Source organism: Talpa europaea (assembly GCF_964194135.1).
Source record: "Talpa europaea genome assembly, chromosome: 5".
NCBI lineage: Eukaryota > Metazoa > Chordata > Mammalia > Eulipotyphla > Talpidae > Talpa > Talpa europaea.
Window position 1 is genome coordinate 46709224 of NC_140071.1, and position 20226 is coordinate 46729449.

At 31.8% G+C, this 20226-nt stretch overlaps 1 protein-coding gene across 1 annotated transcript in view; it reads left to right on the forward strand.

Annotated features, from left to right (window-relative positions):
• Nucleotides 1-20226, forward strand: part of AP3B1 (adaptor related protein complex 3 subunit beta 1) — a gene marked incomplete at its 5' end in the record, with an annotated part of 182438 nt that overhangs the window by 13396 nt on the left and 148816 nt on the right. Inside the window, 4 exons of the mRNA XM_084232934.1 lie at nt 56-151; nt 737-897; nt 2945-3011; nt 12607-12789. Of these exons, the coding sequence (XP_084089060.1) occupies nt 56-151; nt 737-897; nt 2945-3011; nt 12607-12789 (507 nt within the window). The remainder of the gene's footprint in view (nt 1-55; nt 152-736; nt 898-2944; nt 3012-12606; nt 12790-20226) is intronic.

The window sequence follows — 20226 nt, forward strand, 5'->3', positions numbered from 1 at the left end:
AAATGCTGAGTTTTTCATTTTCATTTTGACTAGGATTAACTTTTTTTTTTGACAGATCAAGAAGTTGGTATATGTTTATCTTGTCCGATATGCTGAAGAACAGCAGGATCTGGCTCTTCTGTCAATAAGTACTTTTCAGCGAGCTCTGAAGGTAAATAATTGAATGAACAAGCAAATAACTATTAAGTTTTCTGCATACTGTGACACTGTGTCACAGTGGACGGAATGTCATTTAAAGATGTGAAACAGTAATCCATTAAATGGCACAGTAATGCTTTGAAAAAGGTAAAAAGCTCTCACAGTTCATATTCAATACCCTGAGAAAGTAATTCATATAGCTCAGTGGACCTTGCCCTGTATATTTAGTTTCTGTGTTCTTATATATTCAGTGTAATAATTTTCACTCATCATTGTTACACAAATTAGTGTCAAGGAGGGGACATAAGACTCATTAAAGATAAACTTTACGATCCACAGCATTTTATTATTATGAACCTCTTAAAACTCAGAACATCTAGTAATAAATGGTTAACTACAATTTCACCTATTACTTTGCTTGTGGAAACATTATTTAGAGAAATACTTAATTCTCTTTCTCCTTACCCATTTCTGTTTGCTGATTGTTTAAGTAGCTCTTTTCCCCTTAATGTTATAAGCACCTACTAACTGTATCATAAAGATATCTTTGAAATATTATAAACTTGAAATTTGGATCTATACTTTTGCACTATTTTAGGACCCAAATCAACTAATCCGTGCAAGTGCTTTAAGAGTTCTGTCAAGTATTAGAGTGCCGATTATTGTACCTATTATGATGCTCGCTATAAAGGATGCTTCAGCTGATTTATCACCATATGTTAGGAAGAATGCAGCCCATGCCATACAAAAATTGTACAGGTAGGTGCTTTTTTATACAAAATATCTCTACTGTTACATGGAATTGTATAGCCCTTGGAGGACTATTTAATTAGTTCTTATAACTAGTTTGTCCTTATAGTAAGCCAACCCAGTGCCTGTGTTTTCCTCTCCACATACTTTAGATGTCTTTAATTTTTTTTTGGTTATAGAGACCATATGTAGATTTTTTTTACTTGTGAACCTGTAAGGGCCTATGATAATTTGTGCATATTATATCTTAAAAATAACCAGAATTTGAATTCTCATTTATATAGTCTATCTCTTAAGTATACATTCACTTATATTGTTAGAAAATGAAGTTTATCTTTTTACTGTGGAATAGAATCTTAAGTGTTTTATCCTTTCATCTGTCTCACTTTGTTTCCCCCTTTTGTCCTTGCTGTTCCCTTCCTTATCTGATTCTTTTCTGGAGCCATTTTATTTAACTATAGTACATTACCATATTGGTATGATATTTGCTAAAATATCATAAGCCTTCATATTTGTTGGAAGTGAAGTCTCTAAATAAAAATAACTATCTGTAATAATTTGAGTTTTTTTGTTACCATTTATTGCACAAATTTTATCAAGACCATTTGTGTTTCTGGTGTTGTATTATGAGCATAAGATGTCTGAAAAACAGCAGAGGAAGTTGTACTTACTTGGTTATAGCACAGGGGAAAAAATCAAACATGCATAAATTAGGGCAGTCTGTAATCAAATGAGGTGATAGCATATGCATATACATGTATGTGTACACACATTGACAATGCTTTTGATAGGCTAAGAGTCAGAGATTTTCATGTTAGGGTTGTATAGAGTAAAAAGATAAAAAGTGGGATTAGTTAGGAAAACCCACTTGGAGGAGGAAACCTGGAGCTGGAATATAAGAGAATTTAAAGGTGTGAATGTTCAGCATTATAATCATCCATAAACATATAATGTTTATAAAAAGTAAAAACTCATTTTCTTAGGTTTACTGTCAGGCAAAATTGTGCTTCTCACTCATTATTTTTTTCTCATTGTAAACTTAGAGAATATGATCCAAGATCACTTATTATGATTTAAAAGTCTATCACTGGGCTCCAGTTTTTTCTCTCCAGCCTCAACTCTTACCTCTCCTTGCCTTAAACTGTAGTCTAGTGGCTCAGTGCTAACTTTTAGTGCTTTTCACAAAGTGTTTTTGTATCATTACCATCTCTTATTCCTCTTTTTAATTTGTCCCTAGACTATTTCCTCCTTTTTCCAGTTCTCATAACAAATTGTTTAAGATTCATCCTGAGGTTTCACTTGGTTTAAGATACTTTCTACAAACCTCTACAACCTTCCTGGTGATCTTCCTTTTTATCCCCATAGTCCCTTACATGTATTTCTGTTATATGGTATTATTATGTTTGGGACTGACTTTGCTAGACATCTTATTTATCTGTGCATATCCATGTTTAACTTCTCAGTGAATGAGCAACATCCTAGAAAGAAATTGTGCTGGTGTCAGTATTTTTGTGCTTAGAGCTGCTAATATAATGTAGTTCTTAGTTCTGTGCATATGTAAATCTTCATGGTTATTTCGTGGCTTTAGGTGGCAGATTTATAATGTACGTCTTGTCAGTGAACTAGAATGATATAAAATTCTGTATATATTTTTTGATAATTATGTATCCCTGATTGTAACCTGTTATTTTCCCCCCTCTTAAAAAAAAAAAAGATTGTGGTTAATCTACTTGTAATAGTTTTCTTAAGGTTTTCCAACTTTTTTTTTAAAGAAATGTACTTACTTTCTAAATATGTCCTTAATGACATTAGGACATAATTAATATGCTTAATTAATATGAACAACTTTAGAGGAAAAGATTAGGACACATATGTGAAAAATGTCTTCCCATTTTACTTTAAATTTGTTTTCTACTTGTTTCTAGTTTGACAATAATTCTTGCCTTTCTTCCCCCCTTTTAAATTTCTCAAAGTCCTTTAAATAATTAGCTTCATTTAAAGTTAGAATTAAAGGGAAAAAAATTAATGTAAGTTCTTTTCTTACTTTATATTTTAGTCTTGATCCGGAACAGAAGGAAATGTTAATTGAAGTAATTGAAAAACTTTTGAAAGATAAAAGCACAGTAAGTAATATCTTTTTATGTCAAAGTAAAAATGTGCTTTATCATTTTACCCTTGTATATTTAACACAGTCTAGCTGCTTTTGAAATGGTATAAATAATAGTACCTATTGAAGTTCTTGAAGAATCCAAATTTCTGGGTAAAAAGGATTGCATTTAGAAATTTAGTTTGTTACAAGTTTATCAGTCTGAAGAAGAGCAAGTTAGGAAAAAATAGTCATTTCCTTAACCTGTGTCTAAATTCTTGAAGACTTTTAGTGCCCAAGTTTTTTATTTCAAATGATTTATTTATTAGGATTTTTAAAGACAGAATCACTGGGGAACATGTAATTGTTTTTAAATGAACCAATAAAGTGATAACTGAAAGATAAGAGAATGTAAAGCACAGAAAAGACTGAAGCATTTTCATATGTAGAAGGCTGTTTTATTGGCTGGTAAGGATTCTTACAGGCAAAATGAATTAGCTTTGGGGAATATGTATATCTCCTTCTCCCTGACTCCCATTTTTTGTGATAAGAGATTTTGGAATAGGACTCAGAGGTGTGGGGAAAGACCTCTGGAAGAGCTCATGTAATGTTTTCTTTGATGGGTTCTTCTGCATCTGTTAAATTCAAAACTATTGAGGAAAAGGATTACAGCTTATCCTAGGGTAATGTCATCAGTGAACTCGTAATACCTTTATTTAGCTGCTATCTAATATAGTAGTCCCTAGCTCCTATGTAACTAACTGTCCTTTGGCTTAGCTTATGTTCATCTATCCTGGGGAATGCTCAGTGTATTCTTGAGGAGAAAATGTATTCTGCTATTACTGGGTGGAAGATTTTAATTGGCTGGTATAGTATTGTTTAATCCTTCTATTTCTTTTTTTTTTTTTTTTATCCTTTTGTTTCTTTGTTGTTCTTCTACCTGCTGGTTCTATGCATAATCGAAAGTGGATTCTTTCTTATTGGGATCTCCTACTATTTATTATAGAGCTATTTTCTTCTCCCTTCAGGTCTTCATATAATCAGGAGTTCTGATATTGGGTACATACAGATTTATAATTGTTTTATCTTCTTTTCATCATTGTAAAGTGTCCCTCTATCTCTAGTAATGCTTTTGTTTTAAGGTCTGTTTTCTCCAATATTAGTGCTGTTAATGAAATACTTCTTTTTTCCATCCTTTTACTTGCAGCCTCTCTATATGCCAGTAAATGGCATATAGTTGGATTTTGCTTTTCAATCCAGTCTTCACAGTATGTGCCTTTTTACAGAACTGTTTAATCCATTCACATTTAATGCTACTGATATTGAGCTGCCATTTTGCTTTGTTTCATATCTTTTTGTTCCTCATTTCACCTTTACGGCTTTCCTTTTTACATTAAGTGAATAGAGTCTGTTGAACATTGAAATTCCTTTAATGATTTTTTTTCACTATACATTTTTGAAAATATTGCTTTATTTGTGAAGATTGTACTTGGAGATTTCATTCCTAAGCCATCCAACAGATTTATCTTAGTCTATAAACAGAAATCTTCGTTGCATTTCTTCTATAGTGATTGGTATCATATAGGCGGTAAGCAAATGGGGATTGACTTAATAAATGAAGATAGAGAAAAGAAAATTGATCCTTTTGTCTTCTGTATGGCATGCTTGCTGTCTGCTTCTGGATCCAAATATGAAATCCAAATATGAAACTAATATTATGGTTAACTTGGTTTTAGAAATAATAATATTCAGTTTCTTTGTGCAAGATATTTACTACGTACTGTGGAGTATAGTAAAGGAATACAAGATACAGATTCCTTATTTTAATCTAGTTTATCATTTCTGCTACATTATAGGCTGAAAGAAATTTGGTACATGACCTAAGAATGAAATCTCTATATATAATGTATGTATGTCTTGGGCCTCCCCGGTGGCGCAGCGGTTGAGCGCTGGGTTGCGAAGCTGCCCGCGGCCTCTGCGGCGCCGGTTAGATCCCCGGCTGCTCCCCGGCCACCGGAGGAGGGTCCCACATGGCGCTCAGACCTCTCCTGCCGCTCGCTGCTCCCCTCAGCAGTGTACTTTGGTCCTTCTGCCTGTTCTGTTCCCCGCTCTGGCTCTGGTGGGTTCTCTCACCCTCTCGCGCTTCTGACTGTGCCCAGTGCATGTATAAACCAAACAAACAAATGATAAATAAATAAATAAGACATGCCTCTAGAAAAAATTAAAAAAAAAAAATAATGTATGTATGTCTTCCCAAACAAGATACAGCAAATGTAAAAACTGAAGTCTTTGGAATTAGACAGAACTGGACTTGAGCTTCTGTCATGTCACTTAGTACCTATTATTGAACATTTGTAGGTTTCAGTTTCCAAACTTGTAGGACTTATAATTTCTAATACATAAAGTATTGTTTGGGTAAAGTAGAGGTTATTTATAAAACTCTCAACACAATGTATGACACTACAATAGGGTATTAATAAATATTCCAAAAATAGAAATAAGTGACTCAAAGAAGTAGAGGACATGATTTCTTTGTAAATTTGGAATGTCTGTTCTTTGTTTCTGATCAATTATTTCCAAAATATAGTTGAAAGAAAAAAAATTGAATACTTTTTCATGGTAGGCATTAAATATTTGTTGAATGATGATAGAGTTAGCTTGTTAAATTCTTGGTACTAATAATTTGGTGTTTACTATTATTTTTCCCAAATGGTCTATCATGCTAAGTGTTCATGGATAGAACTTTGGGGGCTATGATAATCTATCATTTATGAAAACTCCATTTTCCTAATTTGCTATATAGTATATGTTTATTTTCCTATATTAGAAACTCACCTATGTGTATTTTTCTATCTATATTAAAGAACACTAGTTTAAACTGGTACCTCAATTTCAGTGCAATAATACAGAGTTCCTTCTAGCTTCCTAACTTTTCAACTTCCTCCTCCCACATTAAAAAATGTGGTTCCCATTATTCACAATATATTTACTCATTTGCTTAATCCCAGAATGCAGAGGAAGTGTTTCAGAATAGCTAGCACGTAGGAATAGTGAGATAGAGATTATGTAATTGAGTTAAATATTGGTTTAGAGTTGTAGTTACCTTTATTCTTGTTCTTTGAGTTTTGTTGTTTTGTTTCTTTCATCATCATAAAGTTAACTGCAATCCAGCTAGACTTGGGAGGGGATAAGGAAAATACAGAACCCAAAGAATGGTATGGATAATGTAAAAATTACAGGCTATTTTGAGCAAATGGAGGTGAAGGTTGCTTTTCTGAGCTACAGAAGCATGACCTGGTGTTTACAATAAAACACAAATCTGATTTATTATATTTGTCCAGTCAGCAATGGTGATCTTCTTTCTAGTTTTGCCATTCCTGGACCCAAAATACTCCATGCCCTTCACAATATTCATAACCTGTTTCACTTTGCCAAAGATCACATGCTTGCCATCCTACCACTCAGTCCTGGCAGTACATATGAAAAACTCGGAACTGTTTGGAACTTTGTAAACAACTCGAAGGAAAGATGACTTAAGGGCTCACAGTGGACAGCGATGTTGAAGGACACAGTGGGACATGACTGCAAAGTGCAGCATCTGCAAGGCGTAGTTTTCTTCGATTTTATTGCAAATTGAAATGGCTTTATTACCGTATCTGTGAACTTGTATATTGATATATAAGAATGCTATTGATTTTCTGTGTGGTAATTTTATATTCTGTTTCTTGAGGGTTTTTTTTTTTTTTTTTGTCTTGTGCATTCTTTCATGGTTTATTCTAGAAAATGAATCATTATCTGCAAATGGATAGTTTTTCTTGCGCTTTTCTAATTCCTTTTCACTAATCTAACTATATTGACTTAAACCTTTTGTACGATGTTTGCTAGTGGAGATGATGCACATCCTTATCCTGTTTTCAATCTAAAGGTAATGCCTGATATGTGTGTGCATTATGTAAGATGACAACCTTAAAGATTTTCTATTGCTTTTTGAAATACAATAGCTTTACATGATATCTCAGGGTGGGTCAGTTTTTTCCTAGAATTCAGTGACCTTTTTTCAAATGTAGATTCAGAACTTATATTATTTCTGGCAATGTGTATATGTGGGCTTGTAGTAGTAGTAGTAGTAATAGTAATAGCAGTAGTTTAAAATATTAATTCTGTTCATTTGTTACTTTTTCCTCTTCAGGGACTTTAGTCTTAAGTAAGTTGTATCTTCTTTATCTGTCTTACCTTTTAACCATGTCTCTATAAACCTCTTCACTTAACCGATTTTCATTCTTACCCCATTTTCATTCTGTTGTTCTTGTTTCTACTTTTTCTTTATAATACCCCTTATTTTCATTCAACTGTTCTTTTCCAAGGGTACCTTGCAACTTAATTATCAGGTCTGATTATTTTCCTTCCTAGTTCCAATTAATTCTTGTTTTATTTCTTCCTGATTCTTTTGTTCATTTCTGTTCTCTGTTTTTGAAGTTATGATTCATGTTCATTTTCCTAATCTTCAAATGTTCCTTTGAAGATAAGTTATTTTTGGAGTGTTGTATTACAGTTTCTGTTTGCTCCATCATTGATTTTGTGTGTGGGTAATTTTCAACAGTTGAATTACTTTTATTTTATTTTCTGTTTTTAATACTTAGAGATTACTTCCATATTTGTCTTCCTTTGCACAGGGTTGATAATTGGTGTTTGAGGTTGTTTGCAAGATTACTAGTACAACAAAACTTGCTAGTTGTGCCATTCACGGACGTTGCCGTCATGTCCCACTGTGTCCTTCGACATCCCTGTCCACTGCGAGCCCTTGAGTCACCTTTCCTTCGGGTTGTTTACAAAGTTCCAAACAGTTCCGAGTTTTTCATATGTACTGCCAAGACTGAGTGGTAGCATGTTCTTTGGTAGAATATCAAAATGTGTTTTTTTTATTACATGACTTTTTAGAGCAGAGGGTTATTAGGAAGGGGTATGTGTTCCAGGATGATTGTTTTTTTTGTTTGTTTTTGAAGATCCTAGATTTCCTTCTTTAATTTTTTTTTTTTTTTTTGGTCACATTTTAGTTTTAAGGGGGCTCTTCTTCCTCCACTTCTTTTTTTTTTTTTAAAAACCACTTTCTCCTGAAACCTTCCTTTTCCAAAATAGAAACAGTAAATCATATCCTCCCTCTTTTTCATCTCTCCCTGTAATCTATTCTGATATGCTACTTTATTTTTCAGTTTCTTTACACTCATGGTACTCTTTCTCCTTCTGCTGTTTTTAGTTTCCTTTGAGCCCCACCATCAACTCCTGTCTTCATTACTTGAGCAGTTTTTTCCAGACTGTCATAGATCTTTGAGGAGTTTTGTGATAGACACATGAAAGATGACTCTGAGAGGTTCAGGATTATTTTTCTATTTGTATGTAATTTGAAGTTTGAAGATTCCTGTTTTTTTAGTTCTGTAAATGTAACTGTAAAACATAAGGTTTTGTCATTTTGGTTCTTCTGGGTTTGGGTTGGGGGATTTAGATTTACTTGGGCACATTAACTTTTTTACCCTCTATTAAATCAATTGTGTTTTGAGTGTGTTTTCTGATTTTTTCTTTTGTTTGATTATAAAATGTAGAAAGGGTAAAAATAATCTCATGTATAAATTTATGGATTTTTATCTTTATTACTTCTTATCACATGTAATACTTTTATTAAAGATAGCTCTATTTCATCTTCTCTCCAAATTCATGTCAGCATTGACATTTAAAATCAGTAAGAATCTCAAATCATTTTTGTTTAAAATTTTCCAATTAAATGAACCATAGTTTTGAAAGAAATATTTGTTATTATAGGGGCTTCTTGGGATCATTATCATGATGATAATGCATTGTGATTGTTATTTGGTGCTGCTAAGTTTAAATTTGAACATTTTTAATCTAGTTAAAAACTTTTCTTCATTTAACCTTCTGTTGATTCTAATATATATCTTCTTTTACTTCTTTTAGCCTAAACAAAGATTTTCTTACAATTCACATCTCAAAGAAAATGAGTTTTATAATTCTTATTTTAAGGAAAGGTGGACATATAAAAACATTGAATTACAATAGATGAACTTTCCCTTTTTCTAGAGAAAGACCAATATTTGTCATATGAGTATTCATACCTTTCTAAAAATAAATCATTTTAGGAATACAGTATGGTAACTGGAAGAACATTTTGTTGTTAGCAAACTATTATCTGAAGGTATCTGTAAATTTTAAAAGATATAATAGAAACTGCCTAACAATAGTAAATGAAATTAAAGAAAACATTTTATCTATGTTTTATTCCCAGTGAACAGTTAAAAGTTTTCTTTATGTGATTTTTTTCATTGTATATTCCTGTTTACCATTTTCGTCTTACCACTCTATTTAAAGTTTCTTAAATATTTTTCTTCTTTACTTCAAACCTTTCCTAATGTTCAGTTATACATTCAGTTTGAAATTTTGTAACACTATTTTTCTTTAAGACTAGAAATCCAATTTAAGCATTGCAGGGGACATTCTTTCATTTAGAACACTTCAAAAGTAGGGCAGTATTTATTTCCTTTTCCTTTTGGATTAATTTTAAAGAAAGCTGTTCGATAGCATTTAACTTTGTAATAGAAAGCAGAGTGTCTTAGGAAAACAAATTGGGATACAACCTACTGAAAAACTAAGTTGTTTACGTATTTTTTTTTTATGACAGCTTCCTCTCAATTTAGCTACCATATGATGTTTAATGAATATATTGGTAGTTCATAGTTAAACTGTGGGGGTAAGACACCATTTATAAGTTATTGATTTAGTGTTGGTAAAAGCTTCACTGTTGTGGGCAAAAAATACACCTCTGAGTTTGTGCAGATGTTTTATTGTGATAGATCTATTATCCAGCTATTAGAAGATAAATGACTGATCTTTCCCATTTTCCATGCCTCAAGAAAATTGAAATAAGAAGGGGAATATCATTTGGGCTGTATGATTAGGGCAGGTTGGATGGCCATTAATTTAAGAGAAGAAAATCTTGGCAGCATTGGCCAACTTACACCATATTATCAATCAAACCTTGATGCACATCTTGTGATGACCCAGCACTCTCAGGTTTTTGCAACGTTAATTAGAATTCATGACAAAATAGATGCAAGGAAACGTTTTGTACCCTTCATAATTTTATAGAAAATTTATTGTTATTAGAGGAACCATTTGCTTAGCGTGATTTTTTTCATTACCAGCTTGTCAACCAGCATAGATAATCTGGAGAAAATATGAACTCCATAGATGGGGTGTCACTTTTGTTGATGGTTCATGTAGTTTACCTTGGAGCACAACTAATGGCTGAAGTTCATAGCAACAGCACAGAAAAACGTGGCAACCACGGGAAGATAAATGAACCATGTTTATTGCTTTAATATAAAAAATACATAAATGGAAAACTGCATTTGAATTTGATGAGCTCATTGCTAGTTTTGTTGAAATGATTTATTTTTCCCCTTATATAAAAAGCTACTATTGACACAGTAAGATGGAAATTAACTGTTTCTTTTTGGGAAACCAATATTTTTGGTTTTAAAATCTGAGAAGACCATTTTATTTTAATTTTGAAAATTCTCTAGAATATTGAACATTTAATAGACCCAAATTATTAATTCTTTGGGTGATGTTTAGCCTAGGGTCAGACTGTTAAAGCCATACAATGAGATATCTTAAAGTGGTCAGTGTATTTGTGAAGGTATTTTTCTTTAATTCTTCTTAATTATTTTTGCGTTTCATCAAACTTTATTTTCACTTAAGTAATTACTATCACCATTTTCATCTATTTGTTAATACTTTAGAATAATTTTGTACTGATAGCTCTTGATTTAATAAATAATACCATGTGGCAGCTGATTTTCCTTTTAATTGTTTGATGTTTAAACACATTTAAAAAAACAACCTCTAGGTTTAGACAAAATAACTTGATGTTACTTAGTATTTCTTAAAATGAAACTTTGTTGTATTACTATTTTAATTTTTATGGCTTATTTATTTTAAGTGGTATTATTTTTTCTGTATATGTACAACAAATATATGAATTATATATACACATATATTTTAATATAGGGTTGACATATATATCAGTATTTATTTCACAAATACTGGAATTCTGTAGTTTGATGTCATAAACTTGTTTAAGGAATTTTTAAAAAATGCTAATTCTCATTTAAAAATATGATCATCACAGAATATAATTTCTAAAGACTGGTTTATGCAGAAGACATCAAAATGTGGAGTTGAAAACGTGAACTTAACTTCCTTTCCATATCAATAGCAAATAGAAAATTATATGTATAATACATTTTTATTTAGTTCACACAAATAATCAATTCTTTGCTTTTTTGATTGAGGTGCATTCATGCTGGGACCAGCAGGCACCAGTACTTGGGCAGGGCTGGAGTCAATAAATGCGGCTTCACGTTTATACTGATTGGTAATTCATAAAATCCCCACAGGACTGGAAACTTGTTTAGCATAATAGCAAGTCTATATTCTGAGCTGTTTTCTTTCAATTGTATTGTTGGTTGCATATTAATAAACTAAATGTCAGCCAAGTAGAGGGACAAATACTAAAAATATGAATATCGTTATATCTAATAATATTTTCCAAAAAGTACCATTTCAGTAAGTTATATTCATATTTAATTGCTTATTTTATGTCATTGGGGAAATTTTAGAGACAAAATGAAGATCCCTTGTGTTCAGAAACAATATGATATTAATTTGTTTTTTCAAAACCATGTTACATTGTTTGCTAACCGCACACATATCTGAAGTACATATGTAGGAGTGTTTCTATATTATGTGTTCTGTTTAGTTTTTGTCTTTATACCCAAAAAATCTTAATTTCACTACTTTCTGCAAAAGCATGACAATTCCAGAAACAACACTTACGGTTCATTAATTGGTCTTGGAGAAAGCTGGCTTTTGTTGGTATTATTTTATTTCCACTTACATATTATTATTTAATAATTTATATAGTATTTTGTATTACATAATTCATATAATAAATTTTAGCCTGTGTGTTTTCTTTGTAAATATTATATTGTAAAATTAGCATGTATTAGAATGTGCAAGATTTGAAAGTGCTTTTGAAAGTGTTTTTGAAAGTGTTTTAAAAGTGTTTTTGAAAGCATTTATGAGTTCCTCAGATATGTTTTAAGATAAATTCATTGTGGAAGTGTAATTCTCATTTAAACTAACATGATGTGGATTTGTTACTGTCTTTTTCTAAATATTGTTACACACTAAATAATGAATCTTGGGATTAGGCTCTAGTTTAGCTTTAAAAGTGAAAAAGTGCACGATTAATATATTTAATCTATATATGATTGTTTTAATTGAAGTTTAATATGACAAAATAAAAAATTACCAGAATTTCTAATTCTAATACTTATATTACTTCAGAACAGAATTCATTTTCCAAATGTGTTACAACTATTAAAATTATTCCTTGAGGTAGTGTCACTTTAAAATTTGTGTTCAAACATGAGCAGGCATTTTATTAATTAGATGACTGAATATTTTAAATATTATCATTGCACCTCTCTAATGCCTCAATAGATTCGTTGGTGGGGGAAAAACATTTTTTAATGAGTTACTATTTCTTTCTTTTCTAGCTGGTAGCTGGGAGTGTTGTGATGGCTTTTGAAGAAGTATGCCCGGATAGAATAGATCTGATTCACAAGAATTACCGCAAGCTATGTAATTTATTAGTTGATGTAGAAGAGTGGGGGCAGGTTGTCATAATCCACATGCTAACTCGATATGCTCGTACACAGTTTGTCAGTCCTTGGAAAGAGGTAAGTGTTAAACAGTTTGTCACTTCTAAAGTATACTTAGGAAAATTAAAGAGCTTTAAAAATTGTGTATGAGAAGTTGAGTAGTAAGATATAAAAATCTGCTATTAAGAACTCATTTTTCTCATATACTTTTGGAAAGTTGGAAACTAATATTAATCTAAAGGTAACTTCATTGTTTGATACAGTGATTGATATATATATTTAATGGTTTAGTGTATAACTTCCATATGAGATATTGTGTAAGAAGCCTTATTAGGCTCAGCAGCACGTTACAGGGGCTTCAGGAACATTGCCAAATCATACATTTTTTTGTTTTTAGTTACTTTCACACATTCGAGTCACAGTTGTTAAAGGCACTTTTACTAGTAGGTAAGGTGATTCAAATGTGAATTTATACATAATTTTTCACCTTTATAGATAAATGCTGTTGAATTTTAAAACTACTTTTCCCCCCTAGTTTATATTTCTAAAATACTTGTTTTCTTTTAAACTGGTAGAGTTTTAGTAAAATTATTAATTAAATATTCTTTAAAGTGAGGTTATTTGTTTTGTTAGTGCAGATTAGCACTAAAAACATACCTTATTCTTTTCTGTATTGGCAGTTTAGTATACTTTATTACATAGTTAGCAGTAGAGATCTCAGGTGTATATGACTTAAGATTTAAAAGTAATTTTTAAATTTCTGTAAAGAAAATAAGTCATTAAATATTATAAGAATGTATAGCACCTCATTTTAATCTTGTGATATTTCTTTTTCCTTTTTAAAAGTAGTATTATCAGTTTAAAAAATCAATAATGTAAAAGTTAAAAACCAAGAAACCTCCCATTTATGGCATAATGATTTGTACACTACCTTATATATAGGCCTTTAGTGCTCAGTACATACGACTGTATTTTGGTAATTGGAAATGAAGTGTGCATAAAATGGAAAAATGTTGATAATGTTTGCCTTAGTTGATATGTGGCTTTTTCAGATGCTTAAGAGTTTTAAATGTTTGAAGTGTTAATATTTTTTATAACTAGTTAGCATTGTTAGTATTAAAAAGTACTTTGAAATTTTGAAAATATGTTTTTATCCAGAAGAGTGTTTAACTTTACTTTCCTGTCACCATCCAATCACTTTCAACAGCTAGATGCAGATGAACCTTTGCTTTGTCATTTTGTAGAAATTGGATTTAAAATATATAGTTTCCTACATTCAAAAACTATGTACTAGACTTTAAAGTTTCTGTTTTTTGTAGTTTGTGTATTTATTTGTGTTTCTGTTCTTTGAATTTTATTTTCTATTATTTTAAATAGAATTTACTGTAAGCTATTTGCAAAGCAAGGAAATTAAATTCTATACTACCATATATAGTCTTTTGACAGATAATTTGAAAAATTGAGACTACATGCATTCTTTGTGTTTTCACATGTTAACTCTGTGAACATTAATTATCTCAATGTGAATTGAAGTATGATCACTATTAGGGTGCACTGGAACTAGGCTAAATCATTTCTTATCTTTGCTACTTATTTGTAATCTGACCTTGGAATTATTCTAAATTATGTGGTTAGTAGACTAATTCAAATGTGCACCCCAGTCCTCTGCACTGTAGAACTGCCACAGGAATAACCAAGAGGGCAGTGATGCTGCTCTAGACTGTGTAGCTCTCTGGGCTGTTGTCGCTATTCCAAATAGGGCAGCCATCACCTTTGCTGCCTTTGTATGCAGCTTTGCATATGATTTCCTTTCAGAAAGATTTCTTGGTGTTAGATAAAAAGAAACAAACAAACAAAATGCAACTTAAATAGAGGATTTGTAATGGTTTAACTAGCTATAATAATATGTTTTCCAAAATTATGGAAGCAGTCGAAACACAGTAATGAAAAATAAGACTTCTTGTAACTTCTTTGTTGACCTCTTAGACATAATTGTTGACAGCCATTTAATTTCAGTAGGTGTAGTGGTTATAAATTTTACTTTGGATAACACAATTCACTTTGTTTATTTAAAATGATATCAGGTGACTCTAAAATAAGGTAACAGGCTTGTATTTGTGTGTGTGTGTATGTTTATAGACCAGTGGGAAAGATTTGAAAGGGTTACCCTTTATTGTGGTATTAGACATAAGAGATTGTCAAAGATGTTAGACTTTTGGTACAAGTACAATTTATACAGTTAAGTTTCAACTGGATTATAATTCAGCCCATGTCCATGATCCCTCAGTTAACCCATCCCAGACTTTCTCTGTGGCTAGTTGTTAATTCTGTTTTACAGAGAAGCTTTTGAGTGAGCAGTTCAGCCACTTGTAGTCTTGAAGATTTTGTGGCCTAGACTTTTAAGTTGCTTCCAAATTTTTTGGACGTGGCAATTTTAACTTTAGAAGCTGACAGATGGAATTATAAAGCAAATTTTGACCATGCTTTGAAAAAACTGAGAAGTGTTCACCATATATATCTGCTTTAATTCTTTTTTACTTCTGATGTTGTTAGAAGAAAGCATATTATGAGTAAAGAGCTGTTAACATTATAGAAAAAAAACGGCAAAGTAAAACTGCTGAGTTGTTACCATCAATTATATTCTTTTGTATCTTTTTAACAACACTGGAATGTATTTGTTTTTTATGGAATCCTTGGAAAAGAAATACCTTCATCCCCTTGTACACTCAGGCAGAAATCATTTGCATCAATACTATATGAACAGCATTTTATAAAGGGTCATTTTACCTTGAAGTAAAAGAACCTGTAAAGAAAGTTACCAAATTAATAATTGACTTAAAAAGTTATTTAAAATAAAAAGCTAACCCTAACTATGAAATGCATTAAAATCGAGGTTTCTTTTCCAAATATGAAGAGAAAATGTGAAAAATAATGTGATATTTTGCTGTACTTTCTAATGAATTATTATATTGAGATAGAGCAATGGGAATTATTTTATCCATTTTATAGATGAAAACTTTGAGTAATACAGATTTTAATGACTCACCTAGGGGTAATATTACTCATAAAAAGTGGTGTCAGAAATATAAAAAGAGTAATTTGATGCCTAGGTCAACATTCTTTCCTTTATATTCTATTACGTTATGACTTTTCAAGTATCTTAATGTTTACCAAGAGTTTCTATATTTTTGCCTTTTGTGTCCTAGTCAAAGATCATCTTGACGCCTCCCAATCCATAGTGTTCAGACATTGCAATTAGCTAACAGCTGTAATTAAATTTGATTTTGAAAGAGAAAAATGTGTTTCTCATTGAATTCTTTAAAACATTTGTTTGTGTTTATATGCTTGAAGGGTAGCAAAATTGTTTTTTGTTGAGGAATTGAAAATTGTAGAAACACTTTTTGAGATGAGCTGATGTGCATGCTTTTGTCAATAAATTCTCAAATGAACATATCATATACAAACAAGCTTCTTCAGGGGCAGAAGAGATTTTTAATTTAGTTTATTTACATCATTATAGATCAGTATTTAGGCTGTTTATATGTAAATGTATGATTTGAGGAACAATTAAGTGTTGACAAAGTAGATTGCAGTCATATCAATTGCAGTGCATTTTCCATAATTTTTCTAACTGACATCTTTGATGATAAATAGTGGATGCCAAGTCAAAGCCGATTATACAGTGCACTAGGAATTCATGGGGCTGTCAGGGAGAAGACCGATTGACTTTAAATTTACATATTAATGAGAAGATTTGTTAAGAGGGTGCTTGACTATAGAAAATAACAGCGTATTTATAGGGCACGACATTTTATAAATAAAGCTGATGCAGGAAAATGGAAATTAAACCTTTTAGGTTAATAAATTCACGAGACTTGCTAAAATGCGTATTTGCATTTTTATTTTCTTAAATTTACCTTACTCTTTGCAGTCCATGAGTAGTTTTTTTTTGTTTTTTTTTTTTTTAATTCTAGGTCAAGTTTGTATAATTTTCAAGGATATAAAATTACTTAAGTATTTTCTTTGTGTCATTCCAGACTATTATGAGAAAATGCTTGAAGCATAAATACTTCTGTAGAAGTAATGGATTTAAAAACATAAATATGATCAAACCCCAAGTAAATATTAACAGTGATTAAAATGAAAACCTTTAGTTGCATTAATTATAAACTAAAATAAAACTCTGGAACTGGAGCTTGTCAGGAATGTTTTTCAATTTTATGAGTGGAGCTGTTTAAAGTTGAACTTTCTTTTGGAGGTGATTGTTTTGCAAGAATAATCAAAATATTTGTCTTTAGTGATTTGGAACATAAAACTATATTCACAGTTATTTTGTACATACAAATCCAAGTTATGTAAATCTTATGGCAGTATGTATGCCATTTTGAGATTTAAATTGATGACTTTATTTTTCCCTCAGTATATCTGTACTTTCATGATAGAACATTGTGTAGGTGTAAAAAAGTTCCAAGTTTAGATTTTCTTTTAAAGTATTGTTAGGTTCGTTAAGCCTTCCAGGGAGTAACTATTAAATCAGAACTCAAAATTATATCTGTAATTTTGATTTTCTGTTTTTTGAAAGAATAAAGACACATACTTTGGGAAAGTAGTTCAGAACTGCATATCTAGTTCCTATCTTAGAGGACAGGACCTAAGCGTTAGAGATTACTTTAATAGAGTTTTTAATTTTCTTTGCAGGTAAATTTCTTAATAATGTTTGTATTGTGTCTCACCAAGGGACTATTATACACTGTGCTGTGGAATATGTTTTTAAAGATTTATTTATTTATGCATACTGGAGCTGGGGTGTAGGCCAGAGGTGTAGGGGGTGAGAAGATTCTTCAGAGACAGAATGGGAAGCAGAAAAGGCAGACCTAGTGAAATACACTGCTGAGGGGAGCAGTAGGCGAGGCAGGAGAGGTCTGCTGTGCCATGTGGGTTTGGCCAGCCAGGGATTGAACTTGTGCTGCAGGGGCTGCAGATAGCTTCACAGTGCTGACAGTTAACACCTTGCACCACCAGGGAGGTCCCTGCTGTGGAATTAAAAAAGAAAACAAACAGAATGTTAAGGCTTTATGGTAGAAGTTCATGCTTTACAGTGTAAATAAAGAAGATCTTTGTGCATTCTTTCAGGCCACTTTTGATAAAGGGTTCAATATGCAGTTTAATGGATAACTTTGGACTGTGTGCTGATACTGAAATGTCTCCCTTTTGTTGGCTACAAAGCATTTATCTTACAGATTCCTTATTTTTTTGTTGTTCATAATTTATTTTGATTGAATTTTTTTATACTCATGAAGTTGCTTTTTATAAAAGACTTCTAAAATTTTAGCTAGGTAACATGTACATAGTTTAAAAAAGTATGTGCCTAGGCCAATGCATATAGGAAAATGTTGTAGCATCTTAATTTGTTCATCTTGCAAAAGGAACTGAAGAAGACGTGAATTTCACATGGTAGATCACCAAAATGGTTATGTCTCTATCAGCCTTGCTCCCTGTGACTTGCAGAGTAGAAAGATAAGTCCTTCCCCTTCAGTAACCACTGTTGCATATAAATTTTGAGATAGAAATAAATCTTTTTTAAAAGACTTTAATACATATGCTTATTAGAAACAACATCTACCTGTCCTAACCTTCCTCATTCCTGAATTAGCTACCTCATATTCTTATGGGGGTGGGTATATATGTGTGTATATTTAATTTTCTCCCTTTCTATGTAATATACAAATATTGCTCTTCATTTATCAATTTTAAACATGTATATTTAGTTCCTATTATGAAATGGAGAATTAGCATACTTGTAATATGTCACTTGCTTCCACTTCTCTCTTTGCAATATAATTATAATTTTTCAACTGATGTGATTATTTTATTATACTTATTTGTCCTCTGTAGTGACATTTTGTCTCATTTCTTGTGGAACCTTGGTTCTTATTGAAATCAAAAATTGCCTCATTTTTAATTTGCTTAGTTTATCATGTCACTATTTTGAAGAACTCTAAATTTTCTTTCACAATATTAAGTCTTGTCTAAATTTTTTATTTAAGTATTTTATTTTATATAATTCTTGCATCTTTTTTCATCTTTGCACAATGTATGCATTTTCATTTTGGTTATATTCCCCATACAATTGCAGACCCACCCCTTATTTTGACTCTAGTCCTTCCTTTCTCTGCCCCACCCCCACCCCGCGTAGTGTTCTCTGGTTTATAGTTGCTTGTTGATTTTGATTTTTACTTTGTATTAATTAGTCTTTTACCTAGTCTCTTATTTAGGTTTTCTAAATTCCTGCTATGAGTGAGACCATCCAGTATTTTTCTTTTTCTTTCTGACTTATTTCGCTGAGTATGATCCCTTCTAGCTCCATCCATGTTGCTGTAAACTGCATGTGTTTATCTTTTTTGAATGCTGAGTAATATTCCATGGTGTATATGTACCACATCTTCTTGATCCAGTCATCTATTTTTGGGCATTTGGGTTGCTTCCATAGCTTAGCTATTGTAAATAGTGCTGCTATAAACATAGGGGTGCAGGTGCCCTTTGGAATTACTGTTTCTGAGTCATTTGGGTAAATACCTAGGAGTGGAATTGCTGGATCATATGGAAGATCTATGTTTAGTAGGTCCAGAAATCTCCACACAGCTGTCCATAGTGGTTGGACCAGTTTGCACTCCCACCAACAGTGCAGGAGAGTTCATTTTTCTCCACAACCTCGCCAACATTTGTTGTTGCTAGTTTTTTTAATATGTGCCATTCTCACTGGTGTAAGATGGTATCTCATTGTAGTTTTGATTTGCATTTCCCTGATTACAAGTGATGTTGAACATTTTTTCATATGCCTGTTGGCCATTTGCATTTTTTCTTCAGAGAAGTTTCTTTTTAGCTCTTCTGCCCATTTTTTGACTGGATTATTTTCTTTGTTTTTGTTGAGTCTCATCAGCTCTTTGTAGATTTTTGTGATCAGTCCTTTATCATTAGTGTTGTGTGCAAAAATTTTCTCCCAGTTGGTGGGGTTTTTCTTTGTTTTTTGTCCAAATATTATTTTATATGTAGTTGTTGAGATACTTCCAGTTGCCTACCTGTATTTTACCAACCTTCTCTTTTGAAGAAGAGAATTCTAATTTTGTAGTTATGTGTCTAGTAGTATACTTACCTAGATTTCCTTGGAGTCAGCAACGGCACTATAACCCATTTGTAGAAATTGAGATATTTGGGGAAATATCCTGCGTGGGGTTCTGGGAAAACTACTGTATTTATGAAGTTTTACTTGACATTCATATTTTACCCTTTATCTTTTAGCATATTCCTTCCTGGAATAAATATGTAATCATTCTAGGTATAGCCACCATTGTTAAACCTGAGGATAAGTACACTCCAAAAGTCAGTGAAACTTCTTTAAAAAGCTAAAGTATTTGCTAATCTGATTGCAAGCTAAATTTGCTACATAGCTATTGTTCAGGAACTTAATTTCTTCTCACTTTTATGTTAAATTCTTTCTTTTCTATGCCGTCTTTC